General features: G+C 45.9%; 1 protein-coding gene across 4 annotated transcripts in view; it reads right to left on the bottom strand.

Moving 5' to 3' along the window:
• The window catches only part of LOC103004869 (cytochrome c oxidase assembly factor 8), a 32848-nt gene that overhangs the window by 1188 nt on the left and 12399 nt on the right, over window positions 1–19261 (bottom strand). For 2 of the 4 annotated variants that reach the window (XM_007176216.2, XM_007176215.2), the window contains exons 2-4: window positions 11620–11817; window positions 10841–10904; window positions 2381–2471 (exon numbers count right to left, since the gene is read on the bottom strand). In XM_007176216.2, coding sequence (XP_007176278.2) covers window positions 2381–2471; window positions 10841–10904; window positions 11620–11817 — 353 coding nt within the window. The other 2 variants (XM_057542361.1, XM_057542360.1) reach the window with 2 other exon arrangements.

Genomic DNA, 19261 nt, shown 5'->3' with positions numbered 1-19261 from the left:
TTTTTGGGTAACCTGTGTCTCGAAAGAGATCATTCCAGAACTTCTCATACAAATACTGGGATGGAGTTACATGCTGTCATAGGCTCACTTGCCTGTGAATTACTCTACAGGACATGTCAGAGCTTGCAAATTCACCACATTGTCAGCAGCTGAATGGGCAAAACTTGGCAAGTTTCCACAATGGAAAGCACACATTCCAGACTCTCAGTGCTGAGACCCTGGAAGCTGAAATGCCAACAAGTGCCAATGCTTTTCGTCCAAATGAGCTAATGAGGGAACGTGGAGCTGCTATTCCAGACTGGACTCAAATGGTTGACTGGATCTCAGCATAGAAGAATGGAGAATAACCAAGGGCTTAAGTGAAGTACTAGCAAGAGGTAAAAATACCAGTTTTCTGGAGCCTTTGCACGGCTAGATAGAAAACCCCTCTCCACACGAGAACGATCCTTACATTTCTATCCACTTCAATGATGCTATAAATGGGAAGCAATGCCCTAATAAAAAAGGCTTCCAGAAAAAAGAAAACTGGTATCCCACCGAGATTAAAGTTCTTAGGTTATTAAGGAAAAACCAGATTCCACTCCACCGATACAGACAACCTGAATTGATAAAGTGTAGTGGAAAAGACAAACTAAGCTTCTCCTGTTTCCATAAGGAAAGCAGGGGCAGGAGGTGGTGCGGGCACAGAGCGGGAGCGCTCAGGCTCCACTACTGCCCGACCCTCTCTCTCCTCTGAGTGCCACACGGAAAACATCAGGCTCACCGGAGAGGAAGCAAGATGCAGACATGCTGTGTCCACACCAGAAATCAAAGGTCCAGGGAAACCTAACTAATACTGGCTTGACTGAATAACTCAGCTAGATCAGAGGGACACACGACAGCATTAGCAACAGACCCTGGACGCTGCAGGACTGGGCTTTATGCCTGAGTGTCACTCAAGAGCTCCTCCAGACTCGACGATCACCCCACTGTCTAGACCCTGCCCCACCTGCCCATCCGGCGTGGCCACTGCCCTACGAACGTCACAGCAAATCTCAAACGCCACATCCTATCATCACACCTGGGAATACACATCACTATGTACCGTCAAAACCTTTTTCAAAAACACCTAACCACAATACCATCATTGCATCTGATAAAATGAACAATGACTTATCGAAACAACCTAAAATACAGTCACTGTTCAGTTTCCTTTGACTGACTGTCAAAAATAAATACCTTTTTATAGGTGATTTGTCTGTATTAGGATCCAAACAATGTCTACACACTGCATGAAGTCTCTTTTATTCTATTTGTTCCCCCTCCTTTTTTTTTTTTAAATCCTAGTTACTGGTTGAAACTGGATCGTCTGTCTTGTAGAACTTCCAACTTCTGGGATTGTATCTTCAGGCTGTGATTTAAGCATGGTCTGTGAACCGCTCTCTCCACACCCCCCCCAACACACCCTTTTATCTTTTTCCTGTAACCTGGTATTAGATCCGGAGGCCTGCTAGACTGCAGTTCCCTTGTTTTGGTGAGGACACCTCACTGGCCGTGCTCGGTACCTCCTGCCGCACCTCACAGAGATGCACGCAGGCCGCTGCCCCACTCTGCACAGTGTGAAGAGGTACCGGGGTTCAGGTGCAATCAGCCCGACCTATCCATTATGAAGTCCCCATCAGCCTTGCTGCCCAGCGGTTTAGCAGCTGTGGGGTGACCAGGCCCAGATCTAACTCCAGCACTCCTGCGTTAGCTGTCATTCTTCTACCAAGAAAAATGCTCCTTCGTTCGGCTACCCTGGAATCCAGTCGGGGCAGGAAAGGCAGGAGAGGTGAGTGTTCTTTGGAGGCGCTCCTTCACGTATGGATTTTCAGAACAATGGGTTGGCTGCCTAGCAATACCCCGCGGTGCCTGTGAGCCACTCAGTGTCACTATGATCGCAAAGATGTTAGCATATTTGATAGATTTTTAATCCACAGCCGTCACTTTCTTTGTGTGGCTGCAATGGCTCCGTCTCTGGCCTACGGGAGCCCCTCGAGTCGCCTTCTGGGCTGTTCTCACATGACCCCGCTGGGCTCCGAGCTTCCTCACTTTCAAACACAAGACGTCTCGACTCCTCTTGTGCTGCTCCTGCCCCAGACTGTGCTTCTCAATGGAGTCCAGGTTCCTTTCAGTGGGAAGTGCTGTGTAGAACCCACTGTCTACGCACTAGGGGTGCAAGCTGCTTTAGGGATGCCATGCAAACAACTCTAAGCTGTCAATTTTATTTAAAATTGCGAAAACTAAGTTGATAGCAACTTCTACCTTTAATATAAACACAAATGTTAAATTCAGATAGCAAAATAATCCTAGACAATATGGTTGTGATATTCAAATTTTCAGGAAAAAAGTAGACACCCACCTGTTGTAATACATGTGCTTCTGAAAATTTTTACTTAAAAATTGCTTGTAAAAGTCAGCCATTTCTTCTGCATTCAATGTTGCTTTTTGACCTGAAAATTAATTTCAGCTTAAACATTAAGACTTAAGGGGAAGGGTTCTACAAACAATTATTAGAATTAACAAATGAGTTCAGCAGGATTGCAGGATACAAGATCAATATACAAATATCAACTATTTCTATACACTTGCAATAAACAATCTGAAAACAGAATTAAGAAAACAATTCCATTTACAACAGCATCAAAAAGAATGAAAGGCAGGATAAATTTAAGACAGGAAGTATAAGACTTACACATTTAAGAACTACAAAACATAGAAATGAAGGACCTAAATAAATGGAAAGACATCCCACGTTCATGGTTTCAAAGACCTAATACCGTTAAGGTGGCAACACTCCCCCGTAATGACATATAGATTCAAAACAAACCCTACCAAAACCCCAGCTGGCTTTTTTTTGCCCCAGAAATTGACAGGGAATTCCCTGGCGGTCCAGTGGTTAGGACTTGCTTTCACTGCTGGGGTCCAGGTTCAATCCCTGGTCGGGGAACTAAGATCCCACACGCTGCGTGGTGCGGCCAAAAAAAAACAAAAAACAAAAAACAGAAGAAATTGGTAAGTGGATCCTAAAATTTATATAAAAATGCAAGGAAACCCAGTAGCCAAAGCAACCTTGGCAAAGAAAATCATAGTTGGAGGATTCACACTTCTTATATTCAAAACTTACTACAAAGCTACAGTAATCAAGACAGTGTGATACCAGCAGAAGAACAGGCTTATAGATCAATAGAACAGAGCTAAACCCAAACATTTATGGGCAAGTGATTTTCGACAAGGGTGTCAAGACAATTCAATGGGGACAAATAGTCTTTTCAACAAACAATGCTTAGGACAACTCGATTATCTACATGTAAAAAAAAAACAAGCTGAATCCCATCTCACACCATAAACAAAAATAACCTCAAAATGAATCAAAGACCTAAATGTAAGAGATAAAACTATACAATTCTTGGAAGAAAACACGTGCAAATCTTCATCACCTTGAATTAGGCAATGCATTTTAGATATGACACCTAAAGCACAGGCAAACAAAGAAAAAAATAGATAAGTTGGATTCCATCCCCCCCCAAATTTTTTTTTAATTTAATTTATTTTATTTATTTATTTTTGGCTGTGTTGGGTCTTCACTGCCGCGCACAGGCTTTCTATAGTTGTGGCGAGCGGGGGCTACTCTTTGCTGTGGTGCGTGGGCTTCTCTTGTTGCAGAGCACGGGCTCTAGGCGCACAGGCTTCAGTAGTTGTGGCACATGGGCTCAGTAGTTGTGGCCCACGGGCTTAGTTGCTCCACGGCATGTGGGATCTTCCCGGACCAGGGATTGAACCCATGTCCTCTGTGTTGGCAGGCAGATTCTTAACCACTGCACCACGAGGGAAGTCCGGATTTCATCAAAATTTAAAATTTTTGTGCTTCGAAGGGCACTACTGAAAAAGTGAAAAGACAACCTACAGAATGGGAGAAAATATTTGCAAATCATCCTTCTAATACGGGTCTAATATCCAGAGTACGTAAAGAACTCTTACAACTCAACAATAAAAAGAGAAATAACCCAATTAAATCCTTTAAAATAACCCAATTTTAAAGGATTTGAATAAACATTTCTCCAAAGGAGATATAAAAATGGCAAATACGAACATGAAAAGATATTCAACTAATGACTAATGAGTCATTAAGGAAATTCAACTTAAAAAGATAATAAGATCACTTCACACTCACTAGGATGACTACAATCAAAAAGACAAACAATAACAAGTGTTGATGAGGATACAGAGATATTGGAACTCTTACATATTGCTGGTTGGAATGTAAAATGATGCAGCCACTTTGAAAAACAGCTTGGCAGTTCCTCAGAAAGTTAAACATAGAGTTACCATATGAGCCTGCATCCCACTTACAGATATATACGTGACTGTTCACAGCAGTGTTATTCATAATAGTCAAGAAGTGGAAACAACCCAAATGTCCATCAACTGATGGATAAACGAAATGTCGTATGTCCATATAGTGGAATATTATTCAGCCATAGAAAAGAATCTTCAATGTAGTGATACATGCTACAACATGGATGAACCTTGAAAACACACACTTAAGTGAAAGAAGGCACACATAAAACACTACATATTACAGGCAGACCTTGGAGATATTGAGGGTTTGGTCCCAGACCACTACAATGAAGCAAGTATTGCAGTAAAGTGAGTCACATGAATTTTTTGGTTTCCCAATGCATATAAAGTTATGTTTACACTATACTGAGATCTATTAAGTGTGCAATAGCATTATGTCTAAAAAACCATACATACCTTAATTACAAAATAATGCTGTTGGAAAAATTGCGCCAATAGACTTGCTCTATACAGGGTTACCACAAACATTTAATTTGTAAAAAACACAGTATCTTCAAAGCACAAATGAGGTATGCCTGTATATGATGACATTTATCTGGAAATGTCCAGAATAGGCAAATTCATAGAGACAGAAAGTAGACTAGTGGCTGCCAGGAGCTGGTGGGAGGAGGAAACTGGGGAGAGAGCCCTCTGGCTTAGAAGCCCCAAGCTCCAAACAGGCGTCGCACCCAGGGTCCCTGCACTTGCAGAGCACCCCCATCCAGAGAGGCCCCCGTTCCGGCTCCCCCCGGGGTTAGTCCACTCGCCAGGACTCCAGACAGAGGCCGTGTTTCCTGGCTGCAAAGCTGATGCTGACACTTCAACCGCACCAGGATTTTTGGGAGACAGAGACAGAGCTGGGAAGGTGACCCCAGGGCACATTTCTACAGAAACAGGAGGGAAAGTGGCCAACCCTGAACTCACACAGCACAAAGGCAAACGTAGACCACACAGTACAAGCGTGGCTGTCCCCCACAGAGGCAGAAGGGCCACCTCGCGGCCAGCCTGAGCAGGGGCCCACACGCCACCTGGACCCCCGCGGGCTGAGCGAAGAGCAGTCAATTCCACGCGCCCTCGCTCCTCTGACCCAGCCTCCTGCTGCTCCTCAAAACCTGCATCTGGAAGACCCTCTCGCCACCTCCCCAGACGCCGCCCCTCCGAGGGGGCTTCCCTGAGGCCCCTGTTAAAACGCCGGCTCCTGCGCTCCCCTCGGCTTCGTCCTCCCCCGCGGTCAACAGCCCGGGAGTGCGGAGCGCGTTCGCCGAGCTGCTCGTCTGCTGGTCACCCGCCCGGCCCACGCAAGGAGCTCCGCTCCACAAAGGCGAGGCCGTGGCTCTGTCTCGTCCCCAGCTGGTCCCCAGGACTAGCCTGGGATGTGGCAGGCGTTCAGTAAATACCTGGAATCAATCAAGGGGTGGATACTGATGGCGGAAAGAGAGGGACAACCAGATGCCTGAGGAGGGGAGGGAAGCCGAAGGCTCCCAGGGAAGGGGACAGTCCAGCCAGGATCCCACAGGGCACAGAAGGGGAGCAGCACGGGCAGAGCAAGTGACGGGTGTGGCGAGGCAGAGACGTGGCTGAACACAGAGTGAGGGGGCGGAGAGCAGGCAGGGCTGCAGCGCGATGTGGGGCCGTACATGGAGCTCTCGCTCCGGGCAGCGGGGCGCGCGCTGGCCGAGAGCAGCGGCGTCTCCTAAGCTGCAAGCGGGTCCCGCCGGTCCTCCAGGGAGAGGCGCCTGCGCACCCTCCAGCCAGCCTCCCCTGCCTCTCACACGATGACGAGAGGAGCTGAGGAGGCGGGACGTGTCCTCCCGGCCCCGCAGGCAGGAGGGCTCCGTCCCTCGCCGGCCCTGTGGCTTCTCCGGGCTCCACGACGCGGATCACAGCAGCACACCTCATAAGGCCGCTCTGAGACAAACTGAGTCGCGGTCAGTGTGGCAGGTGGGACGGGCCTGGCACAGAGGGGCGCGCTCGTCACCGCTGCCGGCAGCACCGCAGGCGCCCCAGGGTTCTAAGGACAGATGGGCGTGCCACCTTCAGCTACTGGTCTAGTTTGGTGTCCTGCCCAAACATTCCCAGGTGACGCACAGCATAAAGCAGAAGCACCATAAACGTTTGCTGAGTAATTCAGATTCCACACCTGTCAACACTGCAATGTGATACTGAACTTTAGTAATACTAAGAATGACAGGCAGAACAATCTAATTTATTACACATTTACCGCAAACCGAGTGGGTGTTTCTTAAATACCAGCTGACTTAAAGTAAACCCATCCTGACGGCACCCCGCTCCAGCTGCATAAACACTTCAGCAGTAAAAGCAACTAGAGGCAAGAACCCTCCCACAGCACTGCCTGCCTTACACGGGATTTAATCTGGGGGCAGGCAGAGCTGACGTCATGGTATTCTACTTTTCGCACTTGAAATTAAGTCAATAATGTTCCTAGACTGCTGCAGAATATTCCAGTGAACATCCAGTGCGCAGTGGGCCACCACAGCCTTATCTAATCTGAAATGACTGGATATTTAGATACTTCCCATTGTTTGGCAATGAAAGACAATGCTTCAAGGAACAGAGTGAAGTCTTCCCGTGTTTTCCTATAGGATGAATTCTTAGATATTCAGTGGTCATAGTTTCCCCGCTTCTTGGCATATGCGTACTTCATGCAACTAAATCCTTCTGGAAAAGGAGCTGGGAAAACATCTCCTTGAGTTCAGTAAGCATAAAACAAGGCCTAGGTGCTGTTTGTTTGTTTTTTGTCTTTTGTTTTTTGTTTTTTTTTTTGGCTGCATTGGGTCTTCGCTGCTGCGCACGGGCTTTCTCTAGTTGCGGTGAGCGGGGGCTACTCTTTGTTGCAGTGCGTGGGCTTCTCATTGTGGTGGCTTCTCTTGTTGCGGAGCACGGGCTCTAGGTGCGGAGGCTTCAGTAGTTGTGGCACGTGGGCTCAGTAGTTGTGGCTCGCGGGCTCTAGAGCTCAGGCTCAGCAGGTGTGGCGCATGGGCTCAGTTGCTCCACGGCATGTGGGATCTTGCTAGACCAGGGCTCGAACCCGTGTCGCCTGCATTGGCAGGCGGATTCTTAACTACTGCGCCACCAGGGAAGTCCCTAGGTGCTGTTTTAATAGGCACTGTGAAATTTAGTTTGAGGAGTTTTTTTCTTGTAGTCACATTATTCATCTGCAGGTGTTTTGTTATTTCTACAAATTTGTTAAGGCTTTTCATAAAGTCCACACGCCTCTTCATCTCTGCCACAAACGCCTCCTGCCACCTGCCGTTCGCGTTTAATGTGTCTCCTGCACGTGGACCCCTTTGCCTGGCCCTCAGGTCTGCTGGGCACTGTCTGTGGAGCAGCCTCACTCCTTCAACAGAACCCCGCCTGGGCAGAGCCTCAGTCTGGCTACTTCCTTGGACCTGGGAGGTATAAACTGAGAGGTGGAAAAAGCCTGTTTACAGCAAGAGAAGGCTGAAGCAGTGGGGTAGAGAGGAGGTCAAACGAGAGGAGGGAGGATGTCCTGGGTTGCCTCTAGGGCCAGCGTCTGACTGCAGGCCATGCCTGGGCCTGGCTCTCCCCTGGTCCTGTGTCTGAGCCACTTCCTGTCCCCTCAGCAAACTCTCCTTTCCAGGAGGACAGATCAAAGGGAGTCCTGACTAATCCAGACATTGTCAGTTTTCACGTTCTTGAATCTTTCTACCTTTACTGTCAAGCTCAGGGAATCATCACTCCTCCAGATAACGGAGGGTCACTTTTATTGTTAGACTTCCTACAACTAAGAGCGATGTATTTAACTTTTTACTCCATAAACAACTGATTTTTAATAATTAACTTTTTCATCCGTTTGGAATACATTTGTATTACAGGGAGCATGAATCTAAATTTATCTTTTTGGGTCAAAAGTAATTAGTTTCTCCAACATCACTTATTAAACGAAACTCCTCTTTCCTGGGTTCTGCGAAGCCCCTGCACTCAGGCGTCACACATGCGTGCTCTGGCCCACGGGGGTGACACACCTGTCCCCCCGCCATTTCCATCCCTGCAGCCTGGTAACTGTTTAAACAGCTGACAGAGCGGCACCTCCCTTCATGAGTCCTTTCCTCAACATACTCTTTCCTGTTTTCTTACCAGACTAATCTGAAATCTAATTAAGGCCCGTCTTTCAACACTCAGTAACGCCATCAGTAGGAATCCATGATACTCATAGACGACAGTGGCCCGGAGGCCTACCTGGGAACCCACTCTCCAGGTCAGGACCGAGGCCCCTCCACTTACTCACTCTGTGATTTTGGTCAAACAACTTGCCCTCGGGCTCCTCATCTACAAAATGGTAAAAGTAACAGTACCTACTTCACTGGGTCACCGTGGGAAATAAAACAGAACATATGTGCAAAGGGCACAGTCCTGAAGTTGGGGCTCTCATCCTCCGCTTCGGGATGAGAGCCTGTCCTCGCCTCGATGCCCCCGCCCCCGGCCTCAGGACGGTGCTACCTAAGAAAGTCTTCCCCTCACCCCACACTTGCCTGCTCAGCAGTCAGCCAGTTGGAGGAGGATTCAATGGGAGTGTGTAAATGGGAGATAAAATGTCTTGGTTGTACCTGTTTGTGGTTTAGCTTTGTATTACAAAAAAAAAAAAGGAAATAAACTTGAAAATTGTCTGTCACCATAAAAATAAAACAAAAATTAAAATATTTATTGCCCCCCCCAAAAAACAAACAAAAACTGATAGGACATAGTACCCTTTCCTGCTCACTCCTGCCCTCCCAGACCCTCAGTGGGGCCCGTGCAGCAGACAGCATACGACTGGGCCCAGCGTGGGGCTAACTCCATCCTCCCCAGACTTCTATTCTAATGAGCCCAGGCAAGGCTACCACGAGCAGGGAGGGTCACGGTGCTTTAGCCCAACACAGACCTGGCTTTGGGGGTCAACGATTTCAGATTTTCCATCAGAATGTTTTGACAGTAGACATCTGTTTAACCAACGGTACAAAATCTTATTCAGGCCTAACATCAACACCAAGAGAAAATGATTAAAGGTTATTTTGAGCACTAGATTCTCCGTCCAAAAGAAAGGACAGCACGGTAGGCAGAGGGAACTGAATGCAGTCTGTATCCCTGACACATGAAGTGCGCAGCCTGGGGAACAAGACACGAAACAGGTAAAACGGGCAGGGGCCGGGCAGGCCTCCAATCCAGAAGGAGGAGCACAGCTGTCACTCTGTCATCACAGGAAATCTAAAAACCTAAGCTGAGTGGCAACTATCAGAACTGCATTTTGGGTAGAACAGACTGGCTACACTGCAAAGAATGGATTTAAGGCATGAGTTGCTCAACTACAGCCTGCAGGCCAAATCTGGCCTACTAGCTGATTTTGTAAATACAGTTTTATTGGGACAAGTTCACGCCCATTAATCTATGTATTTTCTATGGCTGCTTTCACAGAACAACAGCAGAGCTGACCAGTTGAAGGAGAGACCCATATGGCCCAGAGAGACTAAACTATTTACTATCTAGCCCTTTACAGAAAGTCTGCTGACCCCTGATTCAAAGACTGGGGGCCAGGGAACCAATTAGGAAGATACTGCAATAGGCAGAGAATTAACAAGAGCCTGAATTAAAGCCATGTTTAAAGGAGAGGGAGTAAGGACTGCCCTGGTGGCGCAGTGGTTAAGAATCTGCCCGCCAATGCAGAGAACACGGGTTCAAGCCCTGGTCCGGGAAGATCCCACATGCCACCGAGCAACTAAGCCCATGCGCCACAACTACTGAGCCTGCGCTCTAAAGCCGGTGAGCCACAACTAGAGGAAGCCTGTGCACAGCAACAAAGACCCAACGCAGCCAAAAATAAATAAATAAATTTATTAAAAAAAAAAAAAAAAAAAAAAAAAGGACAGGGAGTAGCAAAGGTGCTGAGAAACACCTAAGAGGTAAATCTGGTGGAGAGATAAAGGATGAAGGGGTGGGGAGGGGCTTCCAGGATGACTCTGCAGTTTCCGGCTCATGGTCAGTGGCACCATGAACTGCCATCAGGAATCAGGGAAGAGAAGCCAGGGCAGAAGAGACAGAGGCTGCTGAAGCCATGGGACCTCGGATGTAAGTCCAAAGGTCAGAAAGAGGTCATCGATCAGAATGACCCAAAATGACGAGAGGGCTGACCTCACCCAAAGACAGAAGAGGGAGCAGGAGGAGGACAGACGTACGTAGCACTGAGGACACCCTCAGAGCGCCTGCCCCATGGAGCCATGACCTGCTCCCTGAGCTTCCTCTACTTCAGTCAACATCCTTTGTTTTTCTTTTCTTTTTTTTTTTGGCTGTGCCGAGAGGCACATGGGATCTAGTTCCCTGGCCAGCGGTGGAACCTGCGCCCCATGCAGTGGGAGTGTGGGTCTTAATCGCTGGACAGCCAGGGAGGCCTTAATACTCTGTCTTCACACCTTCTCATATAGTTACTCAAACAAAACCAGTGTTGGCAGAAAAAGAACTCACTCACCTGATTCAGCTCTCAGTTCCAGGCCTTTGGCTTTTAGTCTTGAGTCAATAAATTTTTCTTTTTCCTAAAAGAAGACAGCTATCAGAATTCCCTTTCTTCGTCTTTCCGTTTTTCCTTGGCTAGGACACAGCTCTCAGTGCTCTGGAGAAGTCTGGGTGTGGATTTCCTGAGAAGTGGCCCATCTCAAAGCCTGTTTTAAACCATCTGAACTTAGTTAAAAGTTTCATGCTTGAAATAGGATTTGAAAATGAGATGTTTAATAAACTTTGGGAGGCACTATTTGTTTATAAATCCACAGAATAAGATAAATGCAACTCCATTTGACTTAGCCTGCCCAAATGGATAAACATGTATCGCCTAAGTCTTTCTTCTGGATTAGAATATTTATACTCCTTTCTCGTAGTTTACTGATGAGTATGCTGTTAAGAATCCTGAATTCTCAGGAAGAATGACAACACGTCCCAGACACCCATGATTTCATAAACACACACACACAAGCGTATATACATGTGGAACCTGCAGTTCTGGTTCCGGCTCTGCTACTCCCTTTACTTCCTTGAACGTCTCAAGATCTGTGATTCTGTGAACGATCAATATTTCTTCTTTACAGTTACATACTGATTTTAAAATTCTACGCATATATACACACATACATATGTATGGCAGGGAGGCAACGCGATGCTGCCAAGTAACTGAAAGGCAAAGCGGATGCTAAAGATTTAGCGCCCCCAAGTGGCCAACCGTATTATTTCTCATTCTGACCCGAAACCTAAACTTACCTTAAGAAAAGTCAAATTCTGGTTTGCCCAGAACTGTTGGTTCCAGTCTTGTGTTTCTTGTCTTAATTCTCTTAACTTTTGTTCCAATGGTGATTCATTTTCAGGGATGTAAAAGTGAACAGGTCGAAGGTTTGAATATTTATCTGGGGGTCCTATCCAATCATGGCAAGATTTTCTTGGAGGGCAGAATCTTGAGACCTTTAACAAAACGCATGGGGTTACTATACAACTTAATGAATCTCTAGTATTATAAAATGAACAGTCCAGATTTATTAAAGACCCTTGTTAGCTTCCTCTTTTTAAGACTACGTGCCAGGGAATATCCAAATTAAAAGAACTATAATAAATAGCATTCACATTAACACTACACCAAGCATGTTCAACAATGGTGCTGGAATAATTCAACATCCTAAGGCGAAAAAACAATGTCAACCTGTGCTTTGCATCATATACAAAAATTAACGCAAAATGGATCAAAGATGTAAAATGTAAAATCTAAAACTATAAAACTTCTAAAACACAGTAAAAATTCTACAAGCTTGGATTAGGCAAAGATTTCTTACGTACAACACCAAAAGCACAATCCACAAAATAAGAAATAGATGAACTGGACTTCACCAAAGTTAAAATCTTCTGTTCTCCTAAAGACACTATTAAGAAAATGAAAAGACAAGCCACAGACTGGGGGAAAATACATGCAAATCTGTAAAAAGACTTGTTTCTAGAATATATAAAGACTTCTCAAAACTCCATAATAAGAAAACAGGGCTTCCCTGGTAGCGCAGTGGTTAGGAATCCGCCTGCCAATGCAGGGGACACGGGTTCGAGCCCTGGTCTGGGAAGATCCCACATGCCGCAGGGCGACTGGGCCCGTGAGCCACAACTACTGAGCCTGCGCGTCTGGAGCCTGTGCTCCGCAACAAGAGAGGCCGCGATAGTGAGAGGCCCGCGCACCGCGATGAAGAGTGGCCCCCACTCGCGTCAACTAGAGAAAGCCCTCGCACAGAAACGAAGACCCAGCACAGCCAAAAATAAATAAATAAAAATAAATAAATTTTAAAAGAAAAAGAGAAAACAGACAACCCAATTTAAAAATGGGCAAAATATTTAAATAAAAGTTTCCGAAGAAGATATATAGATGACAAATAAAAGCACATAAAAAATGCTCAACATCATTAGTCATTAGGGAAACGCAAATCAAAACCACAATGAGATATCACTATACAACTATTAATATGGCTAAAAAAAAAAATCTGCCAAAACAAGTGCTGTCAAGGACGTAAAACAATCAAGTTCTTAAATATTGCTCATGGCAATGCAAAATGGTACAATCACTTGGGAAAAAAGTCAGCAGTCCATTATAAAATTAAACACACCCAGCAACCCAGCAACCCCTTCCCAGGTTATTTATCCAAGATGCATGAGTACACATGTTTGCACAAAAACCTGGATATGACTGTTTAAAGTGGCTTTATGTATTAACTGCCAAAATCTGGAATTAGGGCTTCCCTGGTGGCGCAGTGGTTGAGAATCTGCCTGCCAATGCAGGGGACACGGGTTCGAGCCCTGGTCTGGGAAGATCCCACATGCCGCGGAGCAACTAGGCCTGTGAGCCACAACTACTGAGCCTGCGCGTCTGGAGCCTGTGCTCTGCAACAAGAGAGGCCGCGATAGTGAGAGGCCCGCGCACCGCGATGAAGAGTGGCCCCCGCTCGCCGCAACTAGAGAAAGCCCTCGCACAGAAACGAAGACCCAACACAGCCATAAATAAATAAATTAATTAATTTTTTAAAAAAATCTGGAATTAGCCGAAATACCCTTCCACTGATGAACAGAAAGACACAGCATGGCACATACACGTGACGGACACTACTCGACAACAGAGGAGCCTACAGGTAACACAGATGAATCTCAAAGGCACGAGGCTGAAGAGGCCACACCAAAGAGGCTGCACACTGGATGATTCTGTTCCCAAGACATCCTGGAAAAGACAGGTGCTGGGGTGGAGGAAGGGGGTGACTACAAAGGAATTTTCTGGGGTGGTGAAAGTGATCGATATCTTGAATTGTGGTGTACATGTCTGCCAGGAGTGAATTTTACTGTATGTGAACTGGACTTCAATAAACCTGGTATTAAAATAAAGAGATCAGCTGAGTAATCAAAAGACTAACTGTTCATTTGTCTGTTAAAAGATCAGTGTAACCATAATCCATGGGGGGAAATAATATTCAGTTTGGAAATCTCTTATACCCTATTTTTAAAAAAGCAAGCTCTACCTATAATGGAAAATGTATAACTAAATCACTTTGCTGTACACCCAAAGCTAACACAACACTGTAAATTAACTGTCCTCCAATTTTAAAAAAGCAAAAGCTCTACTGAGCACGACTTCTACCTCCGGAACATCGGAGTGCCTCCTGCCAGACCTCCCTCCAGAAACAACTAGAAAACTACTCAGCAGCGGAGAGGAGTGAGCTACTGACAGGTGGAACATGGACAGATCTCAAAACAACATACAGAGCGAAAGAGCCAGGCACAAAAGAGGACGTTCTATGTGATTCCACTTATGTGACATTCTAGAAAAAGTAATCAGATCAGTGGTAGCCCAGAGTGAGGGGTGGGGGGGATTGGAGTGATGTTCTGATCTTACTGGGGTGGTGATTGCACAGATTTACACATTTGTCACAACTCATCAAACTCGAAATGGGTGCACTCATTTTACTATATATAAATTACACCTCAATAAAAATTAAGAGTGGTAAAACTTACAAAGATAAAAAATTACTATATTGAACATAATTAACAGTTCTTTTGCATTTAGAAGGCCCTTCGTTTAGGATATTTCACTACTTCACTATCACCATTATAAGCTGCAACTTCCAAGGAACTAAAAATAGAGATGCAGGGTTTGCAAAATTTAAGATAAAGTAGCTCTTTTTCTATCAATAAGCAGCTTACTGATAATTTCATTTGAAAAACGTAGCTTTAATAGCTAATAATTTCACAGATTAATGCAGATAACCAGGTGCAGCTGTGTGTTTTGCGATGGCTCACCTGGCAGGAGCACCATGGGAGGAAAGGAGAGGCCAGGCAGAAGCTCAGCTTGGTGCACAATCCTCAGCATTCCTCTCCCTAGTGGGGGTCTGACCATCTTCTGGTCCCTGGACTCAACCCTGGACAATTAGAGTAAAGAACCAAGCGTAGACTGAGAAAGGAAACCAAGTCACTCTTTAGGAAACACAGTCAGTTAGCTTTCGCTTTGACGGCTGCCACTAAGCACCACCAACCTACACCAAGCATCCCAAGAACTTGGCATTAACCGAAGGAGACTGCTAAATGCAGCACTACCCGTCGGCCCTCTCCTTGTCTTGGATGCTACGACCTTCCTAAATCTTCTAAGTTCCCAGGCAATCTAAAACTAGGAAGAATTTAAAACATGACAAGGATAGCAGTGGGTTTGGTCGGGAAGTGGGTTACAAAGCTTGATGTGGCCACCTAGCGTGGATTGTTCAGACCACAGAGAACACCTGAGGAGGTTACATCAGCTCTGCCATCACCGCTCAGAGTTCAGCAGGTCAAGTTATATTACAAAATACGCAGGGACATCCACTCATGCAAAGAGCTTTTCCTTACATCTGAGAACACAGAGTTACTGAGTTACAACACATTATAGCTCTGCCTTTAGGACAACACTGGCATTTATAATATTCTATTAAAAATCTGTGGCATGGGCTTCCCTGGTGGCGCAGTGGTTGAGAATCTGCCTGCCAATGCAGGAGACACGGGTTCGTGCCCTGGTCTGGGAAGATCCCACATACCGCAGAGCAACTGGGCCCGTGAGCCGCAATTACTGAGCCTGCGCGCCTGGAGCCTGTGCTCCGCAACAAGAGAGGCCGCGATAGTGAGAGGCCCGCGCACCGCGATGAAGACTGGCCCCCGCTTGCCACAACTAGAGAAAGCCCTCGCACAGAAACGAAGACCCAACACAGCCATAAATAAATAAAAATAAAAATTATTAAAAAAAAAAAAAAAAAATCTGTGGCATGTTCAGCTCAGCATTAGAATGCTTACTATTTTGGGACTTCCCTGGTGGTCCAGTGGTTAAGACTCCACGCTCCCAATGCAGGGGGCCTGGGTTCGATCCCAGGTTCAATCCCTGGAACTAAGATTCCACACACCCCAACTAAGTGCCACAACCAGAGGAGCCCGAGAGCCGCAACAAAGACCCAGCGCAGCCAAAATAAATAAATAAATAAATAAAAATTTTTAAAAAAGAATGCTTACTATTTAGAAAATTATTTTGAGTCTAGAATAAGTGAATGAGCAGGAAATGCTGAAAAGTACATATGATTCCCTCAGACTCTCAAAACATTTCTAGAAAAGTATCTTTTAAAAAAAATTTCAAAATTTTAAGGACCCTTGACAGATTAGGTAAAAGAATACAGCATTTGAGTGGGGAAAAAAAAGATTGATAGAGGACTTCCCTGGTGGCGCAGTGGTTAAGAATCGGCCTGCCAAAGCAGGGGACACGGGTTCGACCCTGTTCCGGGAAGATCCCACATGCCACAGAGCAACTAAGCCCGTGAGCCACAACTACTGAGCCTGGGCTCTAGAGCCCACGTGCCACAACTACTGAGCCTGTGCTCTAGAGCCTGTGAGCCACAACTACTGAGCCCGCGAGCCACAACTACTGAAGCCCGCACGCCTAGAGCCCGTGCTCCGCAACAAGAGAAGTCACCGAAATGAGAAGCCCACACACCACAACAAAGAGTAGCCCCCGCTCAGAAAGCCCGCGCACAGCAACGAAGACCCAACGCAGCCAAAAATCAAAAAAAAAAAAAAAAAGAAGAAGTAGGGTGAACAAGACCTACTGACCTCACCTGTTTGTCAAGGACACAAATTATTGTTTTTGTAATTAATTAATTAATTAATTTATTTATTTTTGGCTGCGTTGGGTCTCCGTTGCTGCACGCGGGCTTTCTCTAGTTGTGGCGAGTGGGGGCTACTGCGCCACCAGGGAAGTCCACAAATGATTTCTTTGGTGAAATGGATAACGGCTTTCAAATACTGGAAGAACATTTTCTCAATTTGGTTTATTCACAATATGATGTCAACCAACAAGATACAGTACTTCTTTTTTTTTTTTTTTTAGTATTTATTTATTTATTTGGCTGTGCCAGGTCTTAGTTGCGGCACACGGGATCTAGTTCCCTGACCAGGGATCGAACCCAGGCCCCTGCATTGGGAGCGTGGAGTCTTAACCACTTGACCATCAGGGAAGTCCCAAGATATACTTCTTAATTTAATCCACATTACAGTTGACCCTCAAACAATGCAGGGGTCAGGGGTGCCGACCCTCCATACAGTCAAAACTCTGCGTACAACTTTACAGTCGGCCCTCCGCATCAGAGGTGCCACATCTGCAGACGGAACCAACCTGAGCGCGTACAGTACTACAGAAAAAAATCTGAGCGTAAGTGGATCCGCGAAGTTCAAATACGCATTGTTCAAGGGTCAAGTGTACTAACTAACATTTTATCCTTCACTTTCCTAAGTCTGGACAATCAACAAAACAGTAAGTCAAGCCCTGATCTGGAGAATTTGCCAGTTTCCATAGTGCAATGACTTCCACCACGGACAACTTCAAGCTAGCAATGTGATGTTACTGAACGAGGAACTGGGAAGAGATGTGCAGAAATGCCATTATAGGTTACTTCTGCCACATAGGTATAGTAGAAATAGATGCAAATAACCTCAGAAGCAGAGATAATTATAATCCAACTTTTAGTAAGGGAGGCAAACTCTCCCTCTCCTCTCTGAGAGTCTCTAAACGAGCCTGAGAGTCAAACTAACATAAAACATTTTAACAAAAGAAAACCATATAGATTTTTTTATGTACACATGGGAGCACCCATAGGAAAATGAAGACCCCAAGAAGCAGATAGGCCCAACTGCCTATATACCAGGCTGAACAAAAAGCAGCCACTGTGGAAGAGGGACTAAAATCTATGGGGAGACTAAAGGAAGGTGAGAGCTACTTTACCAAGGTCCGTTTGCACAGATCTCTTTCACTCTCTGGTGATAAGAACACAGTTTTGCTCCTGATTTAGGAAGGGCAGCTTTCACGTGAGAGGTTTATCTCCTGCCTAAAGGAAGACAAGGGGGAGGTCACAGTGCCCTTCTTGCACCTGCTGTCTTTCAAGTGCTTTTAGCTCAAAATAATCTTTATGCCAAAGTGGCCTATTTCGGGGTGGCTTATTTTGTTACCCTTTAGTACTATTTATTTATTTATTTTTATTATTTTTAAAAATATTTATTTGGTTGTGCTGGCTCTTAGTTGCAGCGTGAGAGATCTGGTTCCCTGACCAGGGATCGAAGCCGGGCCCCCTGCACGGGGAGCGCGTTGCCTTAGCCACTGGACCACCAGGGAAGTCCCCAGCACAGTTTAACTAGATATGGCAATCACCGATAACTCGCAGCAGCATGTTGAGAAGTTCTGAGGGAGCCGGACGCCACCACCGCCAAGAGTGTTCCTTACGTAACTGCTAATTCTTGATGAGTTCCTAGGTTTTCCAGGAAACTCTCAAAGGCTGTAGAGTCAGAGAAGCAGAGCACGTTGAGTGGCTGAGTGTTCCGGAGTACGACTCACACGTGGTGGAAGAACGGGGAGGCACTGTCGCAGGTGGACACGTCAGAGCTGCAGGGCAAGTGGAAAGCCAGGCTGACCGGCTGCTGGAGAGGGACAGGGGGAGGTGGGGAGAAGCCTAGGCGTAGCTGTCACCTCTGTGTGGCCAGTTCACACTCCACACCGGACTACTACACCCTACTGACTAGTTCAGCATGGCTATTTCGTTTCTTCTCGCAGATTCAAACATCTTTATCTCTGACCATTTTTACTTTTGTCTGGTTCTTCTAAAGAGTGTCTCTCTTGGTGTCACTGGGAAGCAAAGTTGAGCCGTAAGAGGCACAGCCAGAGTGGAAAGTTCTAAATGAAGGGCCAGCAAGTCCCCAAGAAGGGACTGAACTCATCCTTCGTGTGTGAAAGTGATAGGGCCCCACTAGCAGAAAGGCATCCTGATCTGCTACCTAAGACCTGAAACTGTGCTCCTCACCATCAGGGTTGAAATACAGACTTGATACTAGACTGACTTAAAAATCCTTTTTAGAAAGTACAGGCAGGACCGTAATGCATAGATCTTTAATGTTTTATCCATCATTCTAAGAATAATATATGGTTACCACATTTTCCTTTTCTTTTAAAAAAGCTTTTAAGAAAAAAACCCTACTTTTCTGCAAATATTTCTGGACTTTTCCCACACAGCCTTTGCCTCTGTGATATCCGGATAGTCTTAGAAACGGACGGTGGTTCACACAAAGGGACGCAGCGAGTGGAGACAGAAAGGGAGCCAGCCTGGGTCCCCTGTTGTGAACTTCCGCTGCTCGATGGGGTTCCTTCCCCTCCTCCAAGCTGGGGAGGCTGCGCAACACCCCTTGGAGACGTCAGCTCTGCCAGCAGCAAGGAGACAAAGGGGCAGGTTCCACCCTAACTGCACCTGTTTACCTGCTTTACTATCTTCCAGAACTGTACCCCATCTATTCTTACAGGTTCCCTATCAGGAAATGTTAAAGAAGCCACCCCAGC

Source organism: Balaenoptera acutorostrata, chromosome 3, assembly GCF_949987535.1.
Source record: "Balaenoptera acutorostrata chromosome 3, mBalAcu1.1, whole genome shotgun sequence".
Lineage (NCBI taxonomy): Eukaryota > Metazoa > Chordata > Mammalia > Artiodactyla > Balaenopteridae > Balaenoptera > Balaenoptera acutorostrata.
The sequence above is the reverse complement of the archived record's forward strand: the minus strand, read 5'-3'. Positions and strand labels throughout refer to the sequence as shown.